The sequence below is a fragment of the Elephas maximus genome, chromosome X (genome assembly GCF_024166365.1).
Source record: "Elephas maximus indicus isolate mEleMax1 chromosome X, mEleMax1 primary haplotype, whole genome shotgun sequence".
In the NCBI taxonomy this organism is placed as follows: Eukaryota; Metazoa; Chordata; class Mammalia; order Proboscidea; family Elephantidae; genus Elephas; species Elephas maximus.
The window spans coordinates 157,882,246-157,900,503 of NC_064846.1; the positions used below are offsets into that span (position 1 = coordinate 157,882,246).

The 18,258-nt window shown below is 34.6% G+C and overlaps 1 protein-coding gene across 7 annotated transcripts in view; it reads right to left on the reverse strand.

Moving 5' to 3' along the window:
- CNKSR2 (connector enhancer of kinase suppressor of Ras 2) overlaps positions 1-18,258 on the reverse strand; it is a 276,951-nt gene that overhangs the window by 55,838 nt on the left and 202,855 nt on the right. For all 7 annotated transcript variants that reach the window (XM_049871591.1, XM_049871590.1, XM_049871589.1 and 4 more), the window contains 5 exons: positions 9,862-9,910; positions 9,299-9,471; positions 6,333-6,406; positions 5,979-6,050; positions 373-440 (listed from right to left, as the gene is read on the reverse strand). In XM_049871591.1, the coding sequence (XP_049727548.1) occupies positions 373-440; positions 5,979-6,050; positions 6,333-6,406; positions 9,299-9,471; positions 9,862-9,910 (436 nt within the window). The remainder of the gene's footprint in view (positions 1-372; positions 441-5,978; positions 6,051-6,332; positions 6,407-9,298; positions 9,472-9,861; positions 9,911-18,258) is intronic.

The window sequence follows — 18,258 nt, forward strand, 5'->3', positions numbered from 1 at the left end:
CTGGTGGACTCAAACTGCTGACCTTTTGGTTAGCAGCCATAGCTCTTAACCACTCTGCCACCAGGGTTTCCATATACAATTATAGGTTTAAAAAAATTTTTTCCCCATAAGAAATAGACGGAAGGAGCGGGCAACCAACAGGAGAGAACTCTACATTACCTGCTCAAAAAATTTGAGAGTTCATTCTCTTTCTGTTCGATTTCCTAAAACTTACCTATGAGGTGCTATGGTCTGGACACAGAGTGCCCAGAAGAGAAATAACCACAACTGGCATATTCACTTTTTTTCTCAAGTGACAGCAGTGAATCCTTGCATCTTGCAGGATAATGGCAAGAAAAAATTACAGCGCAATTGTAAAAAAAATTCCTTTACCTTGTTCTTGCTTAATCCTCTCCCTTTCTGCATATCCTGCAGTCAGCATATTAATTCTGTTAAGCCACCTGAAAAGACAAATATTAAAATCATAATTTCTTAATACTTTACTTCTTTAGAAATATTTAAGACATTTAAGAATATGTGGAGTAATTTTTCATGTGTTCTTTTCTACTCTTGACACACAGAGTCTTCGATGAGCTATTAAGTTGATGTAGTACAAATTGCTCCCACACTAAAGATGCTATTCCAATAGAAAAATCTTGAGCACAAATCGCTCTTAACATCTGTAACATGAAAGGGCTTTGAGATGCTCAAAGCCCCATTAATTCTGTTGCTTCAAATGTAGAAGCACTCCGAATATTGCTGCTGTTCTCTTTCTTCGGAACAAACACTCCTTTAGAGATATTGAAACAATATCAGGTCTAATTTGTCCTCATAAGGGGAAGAGTTATGGAACTTGCCAGTGAACATAATAATTCTATTATGAAATAATAATTTTGATGAAGCACATTTAAGTTTAATGACACAAGAGGAAAAATATCTTGGGGGTACTTCTGAAACTTGTCTTTAAATACAAGGGTATTAAAATGTCCAAAAACACAATGAACATATACAAATTTTAACTTCTGCTTAGGTCCTGAAAATTTATTTTCATGGGCAATAGTAAGTTCAAAATAAATCTTAGTCTTCTTTCCTCTTTCAGTTGTGCTGCTATTGCCCACGTAGGGGACTTCCTGAAGTATGGTTTCAATCTCCTTCTTTTGTCCCACCAGGGCTTTTCCTGTGTTCATTATTCCAACTATTCACGTTGCATCAGATTATCAACTCATAAAATCTTTAAACTAACATGACACTTTTCCACTGGTAAATCCTGAGCTATGATCCAAACACTTTCCCAAATCAGAAATTAAGGGAGGACCTACCTGCCAAACTAGCTTGGGTAAGTGTGGAATCACTAGTATAGTTAACATCATTGAATTGTAGAATAATCTAATCCAGACATATTTTTAAGAAAAGAAAATTTCATTTGAGAGCTTTTTCTCCTAAGATAGTCTGATTAATTCCCCTGTCAAGTGGAAGATGACATTCTGTGAAGTGACTCATATATGTCATCATATATATCAAGTGGTTTGAATGGTGCATTAGATACTTAGAATATCTTGAAAAGGAAGGAAAGTTGTATCTTAAAATCACATCTATGAAATTTAATCCTTAATTTTAAGAATAACCAAACCAAAAACCAAATTAGCTGTCATCATAAGTCACTTACATTCCAACTTTATTTTGACAAAACATACAATGTAATCATCACCTCAAGTATGTCTGGGATGTAAAGAAGGGACTGGAGTAGAAGCGGAATAAAATAAGAATTGAACAAACAAATTCAGCAGCATGGTATACACACACACACACTCCAGAAGATTATAAACCATAATCAAGAAGTCAACTTCATGTCAAATAACCTTTTAAAATTGACTAATCATTGTAAAAGGTCAAAATTAAAATTTAGTCTATTGCTTATTATAGGGAGAAAGGGGTTCACTTTGTACTAAAAGGTAAATTTTAATACTCTTGAGAAAGACTAGCCTGGTGCTGTTTTGGGTGAAGATGATAATAATACTACTAAAGGAATATTAATCATTGAATTTTAATCTAGTGCCTTGTATTTACTACTATTTTTTTTTATCTCAGTGAAACTACATTTTATCAGAGGTCTGAAGTACAATGTGGCCCTTATGAGACTAACTGGAAAACTAAAAAGAGGCTTCTTTAATTTTTCAATCCCACAATATTTATTAAATGCCTGCTATTTTTTTTTTATGTGCTGAGAGATGAGCTATGTTTTGAGGATACAGAAATGAATAAGACATAGTTCCTGTCTTTTTTGAGGATACAGAAATGAATAAGACATAGTTCCTGTCTTTGACCAGCTCCAGAATTGCTAGACTTAAGACAACTGAAAGTTTAAACTACTTCTAAGAAAAAAAATTCAGTGCATATAAAAAAAAAAAAAACTCTTCAGAAAGTATGTGGATAAACTCAGGCCACTGTGCACAGCCATGGAAGGCTGAACCCACACAATTGTAAGTGCTGTCTTGGATTAGTGTGTCCTTTCTAGCTAGATGTTTACCTATACACTTGATACAATTATGATTTGGTATTTATAGGCTATTATGAACAGCAGATACATATGCATTAATTTATTCAAGAAATATTTATTAAGAGTCTACATGAGAATCTACTGTTCTAGGTACTGGGGATACAGAGATAAACAAAACAAAGCACCTGCCTTAATGATGGCTATATTTTAGGGAGGAAGACAGACAATAAATAGGGATACAAATAAATATATGCTAAGTACTGGCAATTGCTGTAAAAAAAAAAACAAGTAAGGTAAAAAGTTAGAATGTCAAAAGTGGCAGGGATGGGGTAGCTATTTTAGATAAGGTGGTCAGGGATACAAGTATTGAATTTAGAACCTTTTTTAAAGCATACTGACAATGAAGTTCTTTAATATTAAGCTAAATATTCAATACCTTACCACATTACCAATGCTTTAAAATGAAAAATTATAAGTAAGGGGATATTGGGCCTAAGGTGAATATTCTAATAAAGATGTCAATAATTGACATAGAATAATGTATTGAGAGGGAAATAAGAGTAGAAATTATGGAAGAAATGTATAAATAATAATTATTGGTGACTCCTCACAATTACAAAGACATATGTACTGGCATAGTAAGAAACATATAGGCCAAATTCAGTAAATAAGTCTCCGAATACTTGAGAAATACAATGTTTTATTTTCTCCCCACAGATTTCACACAGACAGGATATATACATATTTTTTAGTTTCAATGTTTATTTCTGTGGAGGAAACAGATGGATGGTGGTAGGTTGCTTAAAAGTATTTTTGCAAATCATTACCTCACAATCAAACTTAGAGCTATTCAGAAAAGGTGAGGTTTTAATATTACATGTGTGTGTATCTATGTATATGCACATATATACATACATTAGGATATATGTATGTATATATACACATATATGTATGTGTTTGTGTGTATATATTATATTGTTGTTGTTAGGTACCACTGAGTCAATTCCAACTCATGGTGACCCCATGCGACAGAGTAGAGCTACCCCACAGGGTTTTCTAGGCTGTAATCTTTTTCAGAAGCAGATTACCAGGCTCTTTTCCCGTGGAGCTGCTGGGTGGATTTGAACCACCAACCTTTAGGTTAGCAGCTGAGCGATCTGCTCAGATTTTATGGAAGAAAATTAAATTTAGGATGACCATTGGCATCTTTTCTTAATTATGTGAGAGAAAAATATATTTCTCTGTACCATGGTAAATTTTCATAAAAAGTAAGTAACACCTTCAGCATGCTGTTATGTAACAATCAGGTGAATGAGCAAAGCTGTAAGAGAGTGTTTATCCCCATCACTAATCCCTCACTAATCCTCTGCAAATATTTCTAACACTGGCTCTTCCTCACTTCTATTAACAAGTAATATATATGTTTTAAAATGTATTGAAAGTGGACACCAAGAGTATGATTATAAAAAATAGAAAAAAAACAAAGGCAAATCAATAAAAGTCCATCATGATCAAATTTTAATAAAAGATTCAGTATTTTGGAGATAATTTAATTCTAAAAGTTGTAGTGCGCCATGGCAAAGCTTACAGAAAACAGCACTGTTTTATGTGGAAATGAGGTTTTTTTGATCAGATTGATTTTTCTTCTTTGACTCACTACTTAGAAAAATCAACAAAATGAAACACAGAGGTTTGGTTTAGCTGCTTCTGCGATACAGAAACCAGATATATCCATAAGAGTGTTACGGAAGAGCGGTAGTGACATGAGCACACCTTTGAAGCTACTGCTAACATGGGGTAGGGAATGGAGACCAAGAATGATTTTATAGTTCATAAAACTGAACATTTAAGCCACCATTTTCTACGATTAAAAAGACCCTGATTAGCACGTATCATGAATGATTAAATGATGATAATTCTTAGATGGAGGTGCCTGTGTTCTAGCGCACATCATTTATTTTCACATTGGCCATGATGTGAACTCCCTTCATATTTATCCCAGGACACTGGGCTCATCATGTGTCAGATGAATAGTAAGTAACGAGCACAGTAGCTTTATAATATAATTAAAGCACAAAATAAATGATCACAACCACTTCACTCCTCTTTTCATATATACACATGTATGTGAATAAACATTTTCATTTTGAGAACAAGTTAAGGAGAAAAAGCTTTCTGAATTCTGATTACCTAGTATGAAATTTTAAGAATGGTAAGTTATACAAATCAAGAGGAGATTATGGGAACTACATAAAAGGCTCAATTATCTCATTAATATCAATAGATTTAATCAAGTGTTCTCAACACCTTCTTTGCCATTTCCTTGTATTTGCATCCTTGCTTTGAAAAAATCATGCCTGTACTGCCAAATGTCAAAGAACAAGATCATTTAGTGTGTTCAAGCTATTTATGAAGCTATACAATTTAGTGCTTAAAAACACCTGGCTATTGGTTTTTTTAGAGACATCCAAAGAAAGGTAAGTGGGGTAAAAGTCAAAAGTATATAAAAGGAATATATATTGATAGCAAACGCTTATACAGCATTTACAATTTAGCAGACGCTGTTCTATTAAGCCATTTCTGCGTGCTTACTTACTCCTCACAAAACTTCTGTAGAAGGGATGGTTACTATTCCCACTTTACAGAAGGGACAATAACCCAGCATGAAGCGGTTACACAGCTACTAAGTGGTAGAGCTGGTTCCAAAGTCCATGCTCTTGACCACTCTCCTATACTGCCTCACCCTAATTCTAGGCAGAGTAGACATGTGATATACACTTCCTGCTTAAGTTACGTAAAGAGGAAAATTTTAAATCTTAAACTTAATTTCTATAATTCTAGAAAAAGGAGAGAGAAAGGAAAGGAAAAGGAAGAAAGGCTCAAATTCCTTAAAGCTGAAAGAAAAAATGAAGCTAACGTGGTAGATGAAGGAAATCAATCAATCTGTCCATCTGCCTGTCTGTCTATCTATCTATGTTTTCCCTGAGCTACCAAATAACCATGTAGTCATCTAATCAGGTGGCTGTACAGACCTGTCCAGTGATAGACGAAAGGTGACAGAAAGAAATACCAACTTTGCTTAGGCCTGAATTACTGAGATGGATGTTCTGCCATAAGTACTCAGCACTTGAAAAAGTCAGCTATTTTTGTGGACATTTTTTTTTTTTTTTTGCCATCTGGGAATATACATTTTAAGACATATTTTCGAAGTGGACTTTAAAATTAAAAATCTCTTTTTTTGCAGTGAATTTTTTGGGGACTATATATGGATTCTGGCACATTTTTTTATACACTTGACAAATAGTCAATGAGTTTGACTTTTTAAATGCTGTTCTTTAAAATTAGGTATGGCCACATATAGCTGTGACTGGGCCCAGTTTATTTTTAAACTGGTCAATCTAGAAACTTCAGTGACATTTTTTCCTAAGCATCAATGTAGAAAACCTAGAATTCTAAGCCTAACTGACTTTCTAAATATTTTGAAATTTAAGTAACACTTTACCTGTTCATATCATCAAGATGTTCAGCAGCAAAATAAAAGCTTTTGATTTTAGGATGACAGGCTTTGAATGCACTGCAAAAGGAACCAAAGAACATTTATTTTTTTTTTCAAATTGGGAAATAAGTTAGAACCAAATAATTTTTATGGGTAAAATTATCTCAACATCTAAACTGAGTTCACATACACTATGCTTCTACCATGATGGTAGAAATCAGTAAGTTTTCTGCCCACAAAACTGCTTTCTTTTTACCTCAGTTTGAAAGCATTAGACAAGTATCCTGTAATTTAAAAGCTAGAAATTAAAACAACCCTCCTATTCTCTTCTCTCCCTCTCCCCAAATAAAATGAACTTACTATTTCTTGCGGCATTCACTGGCTCTGTCAATTTTAAATTCAGGCAGACTGATGAAACCTTCTGCTTTTTCATCCTAAAGAGGAAACAATCTTGCTTAGAATATTACATACAAAGGTTGAAGTGGAGGATACTATACACTCTATCTTGAATATCTATACTAATAAATCTGTTCATTTAATTTCTTAAATTTGACATTTAGAGACTAGAATTCCACACTTACCTACTCTATTTGATTAAACTGAAGGTATATTTTGAGCACTTAGAGTACCATAAACTATGTATAGAACTTAAAAAAATTTACATTAAAACAAAAATAGAAAATTCTTTAATTCTAAAAGTGTTTTGTAAATATTTTTCTCTTCAGAGTGTATACATTTTTAGAACATGTAAAATCACTTTAGCCCACATTTACCACAACTTGTGATATTCTTTATTTTTAATGTTCAGATGTTAAAATATGGAGAAACTTACTAATTCAACTTCTCTTCCATCTCCAAAAAATCTCTTCTCAAATGTGACATAATTTTTTAAAATGATATCATCATTATTTCATGTATTCGAGATTTTACAAAGGAAATAAGAGATCAATCTGATCTTCAAATATCTGCCTTGGGCACATATGCTATATATAAATATATGTATAATATATCATTGTTCACCTAGAAAGTTTACTGCACAGAATCCTCCTCTTGGTAAAGCTAGATGGGAAAAACAAGTTATCCCAACTAGGCTGAGACTATCTTTGCCTAAACCCTTTTATCACTGTATCCCGTCTCATGCTCAAGATCAAGTTCAGACTTCGACTCTCCCCAACTTTTATTTGATCTATGCCTTACCAGTTCATGGCTCCTGATATACCAAGTTCAAATGAAATTATATCCCCATCCACTACCTCAAAGAAAAAAAAAATAGAGATTTTTTTCTGAGGTAGTGGATGGGGGCATAATCTCATTTTTATAGTGTGCATGTATGTATGCATATGTGTATGGGTGCATGTGTGTATAAATAAAAAATAAAAGATTTCTTGCAATGCTAAGTTTCTATGGAAAACTAATTAATAAATATTTGATGACTGACAGTGATTGAAATGTGTTGTGAAAAAGAGCAATATTAAACTTTCTCAATATTTGAATTTTTTCTTCCAATCTTGAGGCAAACACAATATTTTCAAATCCTTTTCTAACTTTGATTTCTGTTATGTTACGCGTGATGTCTTCAATTTAAAAATTTAATCTTTATGAACAATTTTAAATATTTTGGAAGTAGTTATTATCTCCTCATAATGATGTAATAAGAATTTTTTTTACATTTTTCCTAAAAAAAAGAAAGTATCACAATAGGATATTTCCTGCGATGTATACAACAAAATTTTTCACTCACCTCTCACATGGTAACTATAACTCTCATTGAAAGTTAGCTACTGTTCAATAAGAAGGGTACATGGTTTTTCATCATTTAAACTTTGAAAGATAGAATATAAACTAGTATAAAGCAAACAAATCTACAAGTGACCTTACAACAAACAGAAACATAGTGACACTTTACCTTGATACTACTTGACTGGCATATAAAAACTATTTAATAAATATCTGGTTTTTAATGAAAATGTAGGTAAAATCATAGTTTGTTTATTGCACCTAAAACACATTTTATGAAATACAGGATTTTCATTTTTAGGAAATTGTACGATTATCACAAAAAATATCAAAAGTACAGAAAATAACCAAATCTTTCTGTATAGATAATAAACATTCACATTAAACAACAAAATATTTAATCCGAGTTTAAAAATGAAGTAAGTCAAAGTGAAAATATTACTGATAATATATATTTATTGAGCACATACTATGTGCCAGGCAATGTTTTAAGTGGGCTTCACATGGATTGATTCATTTATTCATATGCTAGCCCAGTGAGATAGGCACTATCATTATCCCCATCTTTTCAGATGAGGAAACTGAGGCATAGTAACTCAGGTGGTGTAAATCCTGAGTCCACTCTCTTAACGTAACACCCTGTCTAGAAAAAAAAAAAAAAGTCTAGGGAACATATAATTCTCTAGATAGTGTATATTATAATTATAGGCATAAAACGTTAAATTTTATTTCAAAAATTAATCTTCAAATGCAAATTAATAAATATCTTAACATAATACATTAATGTAAGACTTCAGCCAGCAAACCATGTGAACCCATCTACACTTTTAGATAAAACAAACAAGTAATAACAGATATTATTTTTTTTGAAAAAAACTAATAAAGTTAATGAAAGATGCTTATGGCTAAGAATCAAAGCAAATGTAGAGTTGAGGGAATATCAATAAAGAAGATATACTCTTGGCTCATCTGCTGTGATATGTGATAGGTTGTGATACAATTGCTCTGGATATAAATCTGAGGTACTGTAAATGAAACAGGAAATCATAAGAACAATCCAGATGTATTATTTAACCCTCCCACCCTTAATTTGGACAAATAAAATGAATACTTGTAGATTTTTTCAAAGCTAGTCTATTAGTTTTTTTTTTTAAAGAAACATTGAAATAGATTTAAATAAATTAAATTAAAAGACCAAACCCACTGCCATCGAGTTGACTCAGACTCACAGAGACCCTATAGGACAGAGGAGAACTGCCCCACAGGGTTTGCAAGGAGCACCTGGTGGATTTAAACTGCTGACCTTTTGGTTAGGCAGCTGTAGCTCTTAACCACTACACCACCAGAGTTTCCTCCAACAAATCCCAGTGCCGTCGAGTCGATTCCGACTCATAGCGACTGGGTGATATTAATTTACTTAAATTACTAAAGGACTTTCTGCCCCAAAAAACAAAGGAAAAAAATTTGAAACTTTGAATAAAAGGAAGACATTTTAAAATCTATATCAAATTTCCATGTGTATTCCTTGTAGTTAGGCTATTGTTTGAATTAGAAAATGAATGAGAAAAGAAAATTTGTGTATGTCTTACCTCCTCATTAATATACCAATATAGGGATGCATCCTTTAGGACAAACCAATATTTCTTCCATTTCTGTGAAAAATAACTCTTAGCATCTTTCTTTTTCCAGAGCCAGCCCTCACAGTCACCACGGCCAAGATCTTTACAAGAAATTCGTCTTTTACTCTTGCCTGCTATAGGACCTACAGGTAACAGTGAGTGAAAATGCTCTTTAAGTTTTGTACAAGGTAGGATGTTAGATTAATCTATAAATCACAAAAGTAAGTCTGCGTGCTTAACCTCAATTCTCATTTTCACATTGTATCAGAAAAGAAAAACACAGAAATCTTTAATACTTCTTACACCACATAAGCAACACATAATTTAATCAGAAACATGTAATCCCAGTCTCAAAACCTGTTGAGACTATTTGTTGTAAAAGGTACCTTGTATCATAATTGAGCTGAAGGAGAAGCTGGTCTTTGGAATTCTCGTACTAGGGGGTTGTGCTCTTCTAGACCACGCTGGATGAAGTGTGCTTGTGGTTAACAGAGTGCAAAACAGCAGGTAAATATTTTATTGCCTTTTCTTACCTTTGCTTTTCTTCTTTGATTTGTGCTGCAGAGAGGACTGCTGAAATGTCTGAAATCAAAGACAGAGAAAACCGTTATCTGACATTCAGGGTGCCATCCAGAGTGCCAGCATGCTGCACAGAGTTCTCAAAAGCTAGACAATGACTCTCAACCCTGGTCAGAGAAAGTTCTTTCTTTCTAAAGCCTAAAAACAACTTTATATATATCGTCTCACTTAATTTCTAATCTCTCTGAAGCAGGAGAGGATACTATCTTTATCCTTATTTTGTAGGCAAAGAAACATGGGCACGAAGCATCAGTGAAACTAAGGGCTCTTAATTACATGCAGAGCACTACTTTGTATCTGTTTCAGGGGGTTATGGTGCTTCCTCAGACAATATTTCATTTGGCTGTCACAAAAATCTTCTGAAATAGGCAAGCAAATAGGACTATCCCTTGGTCGTTTCAAGTGCACGATATTGCATAAACCACCCTCGCTTACTGATCTTGAAACTCCCTCGCAGTCCTTAAATACTTCAGCACTTGGATCAATATTTTTCCTCACCCCTACCTCTGTCGTCTAGTCTTCACATAGATGATGTCAGTGCCTTGGCCTCTTAGTACCTCATCTCCAATAATCCTTACCTCCTCAACCCTCAGCTACCCACCTCTGAGACCATATGTTTGATATCTTAAGCACACTCCAACCCTGCCTCTAATACCTCCGGTTTACATAGTCCAATACCCCATCCTGTCAATTAAAAAAAAATCTTAATTGAGGCATCAAATTCATTGACCCTATTGCCCTTTTGTGCCTACCTTTTCCTCCTTACAGGACTTGGTTTACATGGGACTTCATTATAATTATTCCTTGAATCACATTCCCTGCATCATAGTTGCCTAGCTAAACAGCCAACCTGGTTATTCCATACGTAACAGTTAAGCACTCCGCTGCTAACTGAAAGGCTGGCAATTCAATCCCACCCAGGAGCTCTGTGGGTGAAAGCAGATTGCTCCCATATAGATTACAGCCAAGAAAACCCTATGGAGCAGTTCTACTTTGTCACATGGGATCCATATGAGCTGAAAACAAGAAGTACCTAAACAGCTTAACAGATCTGAAGAAAAACTCACAACTGTATTGACTGTAAAAGGTAACTGAATTTTGTTTACATAGAATTCACTGGTCTCAATTTTATATAATAAATTCGTATTTTGTGACAGATTTTATTTAGTATCTTTAACCATAAAATAACATTCTATTTATATAATCATTTTCTTGTCCTATATATGATTTTCATAATTCTCATGAATATAATATACATGAGAGCCCTGGTGGTACAGTGGTTAAGTGTTTGGCTGCTAACCAAAAGGTCGGCAGTTTGAATCTACCAGCTGCTCCTGGGAAACCCTATGAGGTAGTTCTACTCTGTCCTGTAGAGTTGCTATGAGTTGGAATTGACTTGATGGCAACAGGTTTTTTTTTGTTTTTGTTTTTGTTTTTCTGGTTTACCAGTAAGGGCCAGATAATTCGACAATGTACAGTGTAACAGAAATAGTCACCCAAATGTCAAAGCAATAAAAATAATGTGTGTGTTTACATATATATATATATATATATTCACCACACACACACACACACACACCAAACTTCGTGGCAACCATGGCTACAGAAATTCACAATCAAATTTTGAGACAGCATAAAAGATGAAACCCAGTATGCTGGGTTGATTTTCTTGAGTGCATTTTGCTTCGAAATAACTGAAATAACTCAGACTACTGTGCTTAAACATGGTTAATTTACATACAGTTATTTTCTCTAAATTGTTTGGTTGTAAAATAATTGATTGTTTTTTTTGTTCTTCCTTTTGTGTTTCCACAAGTAATCATTATAGGTTTAAAGCTCATTATTTTTTAAACTGACAAAGATGGGGGTGGTTTGTTTTCAACAATCTACATGGATAACAGACAGCCCGGAAGAATTGGGTTATATAACGATTTATTTTTTTTATTCCTTAGAGCCTGAAGGTCTACTTAAAATCTACACGGAAACATACTTTACACTCTCCAGGTTTTCTTTTTAACAAAATTATCTTTTCTTTCCCCATAAATATATTCTCATAAAGACGTTGATTGGAGAGTATAATCAGTGTACACATTGTGAACTCCTAAGCACTCAATATAGATTTATCCATCATTCAAATAAGTGAAGACTTAGATGCCTTTTGTAAATACTGTAAATATTACAATGGAATACTCAAGAGAAATTTCATCATTATTTTTCTGAGTGAATTGACATTTTCTAAAACAAAAAAAGTTAACTGAATCATAGGTCTTTGAAAGTAATGGGGAAAATAATTAAAGCTACAGTTAAGGAATAGGTCTCTGTGCAGAAAAGAGTTAATATAGTGGGCCTGAGGTTGCTGTCTTAGAAGAGCCTGCTTGCTGCAAGGTTGGCACCTGGCTAGCATCTGGGAACTTGGCTGGTAAACAGTTAACTGCACTGATCTGAAACATTTCCTAAGCAATAAGACTGTTTTGCCCACTTGGGGCACTGAATGCCTGTTTGTTTTCCTTCTGGAAGTCTGGACTTTTAGTAACTGCAAGGCAGAGAGTGCCTCCGTGACCAATCCCCCGAAAAGCCTTAGGCACTAAGTCTCTAGTGGGCTTTCCTGGACAGAAACACCACACATGTGACTGCATTTTTGCTGCTGGGGGGCGGAGAGTACGCTCTGTGTGGTCCATCAGGTCCACAGGAAGCCTGAACATGAATTTCTCCAGATTTCATCGGTGTCTTTTTTCCTTACTGATCTGGCTGTACCTCCTTGCTGTGTCACTGTAATAAATCTTAGCCATGTGTACAACTATCTGTTTTGCCCTGTGAGTCTTTCTAGTGAATCAACAAACATGTGGGTGGTCTTGGGGACCTCAGAAGGAGCCTCATGTTCAAAAGATCCTTTACATATTTATATTAGAAATGTTCTTTAGTCAAAAACATAAATAAGCTCCTGACAGTGAAGGTTTCCTGTTACCAGCAACAGTGTTATTAAGCACCCCTGAAGTACAAATTTATGATCTGGTGTAGTCTTTTCTAGTAGAACTCATGAAATGATTCATTCTGCATGACAGAAATTTAATTGGTAGCATTTTTCAGTTTCTAAGGATATTATGTAAATTTAATAAGAGCAAGACATTAAGAACAAATACAACTATAAAAGATAACACAGCAGATCATATGTGGTACTATGGCTAACTTTAAAAAATAAAAAGGAGACCTGAAATCTTTGAATTCATGTTTTTCTCATGAGAATGAAAATTCATAATATATTTTATTTCTGTATTTTTCTTATTAGCTTCAGATCACCCTTCTTCAGAGTTCATGCTAAAGTATATCCTTTAGAAGTTCTTTCATAGTGGTCTGTGAGTCACAAGCTCTTATAGTTTTTATATATTGGAAAATATATTTTTAGTTTACTCTTAAGTAATAGCTTAGCTGGGTATAGAATTCTGAGTTGAAAATAATTTTCCCTTAGTATTTTGAATATATTACTTTTATTTTCTTCTGGCATCTGTTGTTGCTATTAAGATGTCTGTAGCTACTCTGTCACTTGTTTGTTGTAATCTGTGTTTTCTCTCTGTCAATTTTAAAATATTTTTCTCCTCTATACTTCATAGTTTCACTATGATGCATCTAGGTTAGGCTATAATCTATTTTAATTAATCCTATTTAGCATTCGTTGTGTTATACTTGGAGTTATACCTTTTTTTTTAAAGAATCATCATGATTAAGAATTTTTTATTAAGCTTCTTTTACATTTGAAAAAGCACATTTGCAAACTTTTATAATTAAAAAAAGTATCCACTAATCTTTCACTTTTTGAGGGTTTCCTTAAAAAAAAAGAATTAGTGGTGAACTATTGGTAGATAGAATTGGAATGTAAAGTCTTACATATTCTTGTTGTGTTGCTGTTGTTAGGTGCTGTCAATTTTGACACATAGTGACCCCATATGAAAGAGCAGAACTGCCCCAGAGGGTTTTCTAGGCTGTAATCTTTATGGGAATAGATCTCTAGGTCTTTCTCCCAAGGAGTTATATCTTAAATTCTTAAAATTTTCAGCCATTATCTCTTTGAATAGTCTTCTCCGCTAGTCCCTTTTTTATTCTAGTCATATGTTGGCATCCCTGAATTTATTATTCATCTATTTTTCATAATTTTTATCCCTTCATATTTCTGCAATGCTCTCTAGAATTCATTCGTCTTACGATTTCCTAATTCTCTGATTGACTGTATCCAGTCTAAAGTTTATCTTATGTTTTTTTTTTTTATAAAGTGTTTATGTCACTGCCTATATTTTACATTTCTAGGATGTTCAGTTGGTATTGGTTCTTTTGAATATTCACTGTTCATGATCTTCTATTTTTATTTCAAAATTTATCGTAAGGGCTTTTGTGGATTTCCCATATAGTGATGAAAGAATCATATGCTTGTTGAGTTCATTGGCTTTTTTTTTGAGCATTAATTTTCTTTAGATATTTTAAAATTTTAGCTTGAGCGGAAGGATCTTCCTGAAAAAAAATTTCTTTTTTGTGCTTATTCCTCCCATTCTAAGGGAGAATGTCTCCTGTCCCTATTCTTTGGTGACCCTCAGATGCTAACAAGGTCTTTTATTGGTGGCACAGGTTCCTGTCCTATCCAGGCAGTCGAAATAGGAGAGGCTTGGCTCATGGTTCTGAGAATACATCTATTTTCCCCATTGACACCCAGGAATATAGCTTTATGTAAGCCTTTGCTCTGGTCAGCGGTTGTATCTATAATCAACTTCCTTACTCATGGATGAGGAAGCTCTGATTGCCTTCCCAGTTGGTTTCATTCAGTGTGTCAACCTTATTTCCTGACATAGCTGGCGTCCATTTGGTCTCTGGTACCCACTAGAGTAGATTCCCAGCTACACTGCCTCTTTCTGGACTCAGAGCCTAGGAGGTATGTGGCTTTAGTTCCCACTTCTCACAGTGTATTTTCGTTCCTTTTTCTGGACCTTGAAGACTAGATTTTGTTTGGGACCATGACCATACCTTTCATATTTGTTTATGTAAGAATTTAAAGCATAAAGTCATAATGCTTACTGACCACAAAAAATGGATTCCTTTTGTAAGCATCTGTAAAGATGTGTAAGTATCTGCTATATACTCCTTAAAAACTGTATTTTTACCTTATTTCTTAAAACATCACTCATTAAAATCTTTCTAATGCCCTCACTAGCACTTTCTGTTTATTGTAGTGCACATCTGAGTGTAAATTCTTCAAACTTTCTAAGAATATTTTACAAACTCTAGTCTCTAGCAATTTCTGAGTTCATATTACTAGCCAGAAGTTCTTGGCTGAGCTACAGGCTGTGTAGCTCAATATATTTAATATGTAGGTAACTGAGTTCATGATATCTACCACCCATCAGTCAAATCTGATCCTCTCCTAATCTTCTATACCTTCCCAGTGCCGTCAACCTTAGTAAATGACAATTCCGTTTTTCTTCTCAAATGATCAGATCCAAAATCTTGAAGTCAACCTTAACTCTTCTCTTTTTCTTATACCCTAAAGCCGATCAATCAACAAGTCATATCCAGTATCCTCAAAATATATTTAGAATAAGAGTTTTTCTCACCATCACTGTTACTACTGACCTGATCTAAGTCACCATCATCTCTCACCTGGATTACTGACATGCCTTCTTACTGGTCTCACTGCTTTTGCTCTTACCTTCTCTATTTTAAATACAGCAGCCAGAGTGATCTTGTTAAAATTTAATTTGAACTATGTCATTCCTCTACTTAAAACCCTCCAACAGCTTCTCATCTAATCTGAATAAATGACCAAATCCTTTCAATGACCTTGAAGGCCCCACATGACCTGATCCCCTGTTACCTGTGCCTACTGCTCCCCCCCTTGTAAATTTTGCTCCAGCCACACTTACTGTTTCTAGAACGTGCCAAGTATGGTCTCCTCTGAGGGCCTTTATCCTTGCTGTTCCCTCTGTTTGAAATGTGCCCAGACATTGTTATAGTTTAGTAAATTCTTCCCAGGCTTCCCTACCTGTGATTGTTATTCCTATTGCCCTCGATATTTCCTATCCTCCTTCCCTGCTTTATTTCTCTCCTGAGCACTTAGCATTATGTAAAGTACTTATATTTCTTGTTTATTTATCTGACCTTCCCTCCAAATACAAACTCCATGACGGAATGGAATTTTGTCTGTTTTATGCACTGTTCTGTCCTCTGTCTAGAACACAGTAGGTGCTCCAACAAATATTGCTTGAGTGAAAGAATGTTAAATAAACCGTCAGCAAAGAGCACAGGATGTAGTCTTAATTAGCTGATTGTTTTTACCCCAAGAAGTCCTGAAGGGAGGGGTAGAAGGGAAGAAATAAACAAGTCAGGTATCTTTTGTCTGGTAATCAGTGTACAATGCATTACTGAATACTCTGTTTTTTGTGGGCCATTCTTTTTGGTAGACAAGACAAAAATCCCCTTTTATTACTTACTGCTGTTGTGCACTTAACAGTTTAAATTTAAATTCAAGATGTGGCTGACAAAAGTACATTAGTTCTGTGTCAAAAGATATTTATGCAAATAATTATATGATGAATTATGAATGGATGTGTTGAAATCATAATTCTATCCATAAAAATAGAATGTGCTAAAATAAAAGGCCATTATGAAAGTATTGTTGATCCTCTTCTTAACCATGGTGATGCATGCAATAGTATTCTGTCTGGCTATAAAGGATCCCTTTATCAGTCGTTTGCTTGAAAAGACCATTTTTCTTTCATTTTGTCCACAGATGTTCTGTTCAAACTTCATTCCTCCCTATTCTGTATAAGGAAGTGTGGGGGAGGGTAATTTGGGTCATTCTTATCCTGAAATTTTCAGAAGCACTTATTTTAATTGTGGAAGAAAATTAAAATGACAGTTTCTTGTGTTACATTTTTGAAAGCTCAGCTACTATTAAATTCTTCTCAAGTTGCAAATTGCCACACTTACGGGAAAATTTGCAATCAAAATACTCTCTCGTTGCAATATAGCAACTTCCTCTTACTGTAATTTTCTGCAAAGTTCTAAGATTTCTTCAGTGACTAGTAAAATCAATAGCTTATCTCTTATATGTAAGAAAAGAAGGTACTTAGCAATTTGCAACGCTTAGGATAAATGATAGCTACTTCTACACAGTTAATTTTTAAAAATAAACAAAATCCTTGAGATTTAAATATTTCACAAAGAAAAGTATTTTCTCTTACTTTGTACTTATTGAATGCAGGCAGAAAAAAAAAGTCTAAGTATGATCAAGTGGCGTAAGATGCAAATGGGACTAAATAGCAAGCCAAGAAATCTTCCACTTATGAGAAATAACATCATAGAATTTAACAATTCAATAATTAAATTGAAATTTTCCTCAGAATTTCAAAATATGCCCCTTATTATGATTATGTCAATGTGTATTCCAGTCATCAGAATGCTCTCCAACATCATGGGGAGTCCTGAAGTGGGTGAGGGGGTCTGTTGTTAGTGGTGGCCTTTCTGGTATATGACAGAAAAACTGAGCTGAGTGGGTGAGGGATGAGGTGTGCGCACTAGGTCTTTCAGTACAGTGCTATGAGGTAGCTCCGGAGTTCTGTCAGTAAAGTTAACCTGAATTTTTATTGGATACTCAAAAATAAGCATGCTTTTAAATATAAACTAGTAAGTTAGCAGTCAAATCAGAACAAAAAGGCAGTAATTGGGGGGAATCTAGAGGAAGCCAGGAAAACTAATTAGGTTGGGCAGAGTCAGTGTTTCATGAAAAGAACGTCATGCGTAGCAGATTCTGAACAAAAGAGGTGATTGAATCTCATACAGGATCCCGTAAGGCGATTCCCCCTTTCCTGTGGAGTGTAAGGTAGCAAGAAGGAGGATGATTGGTGAATATTTGGGAAGAGTCACAAGAATCACTGCCCTTAGGAAACAGAACTGTCATCCTTAGCTCATAAAAATTATCATTTATGAGGGCTAACACTGACTAAGGAGTCCCTGGGTAGCGCAAATGGTTAAGTGCTCAACTATTAACTGAAAGGGTGGTAGTTTGAGCCCACCCAGAGGCACCTTAGAAGAAAGGCCTGGTGATCTGCTTCTGAAGGGTCACAGCCTTGAAAACCTGATGGAGCGGTTCTACTCTGCACAAACGGGGTGATCAGGAGTTAGAATGGACTTGATGGTAACTGGTTACTTGGTTAAGACTAAGACTAGGAAGAAAGGCCTGGTGATCTGCGTCTGAAGATTAGCCAATGAAATCCTTATGGATCACAGCACAACACTGTCTGATTACCAACAATAATGAAAATGGTGCAAGACTGGGCAACATTTCGTTCTGTAGCACATGGGGACACCTT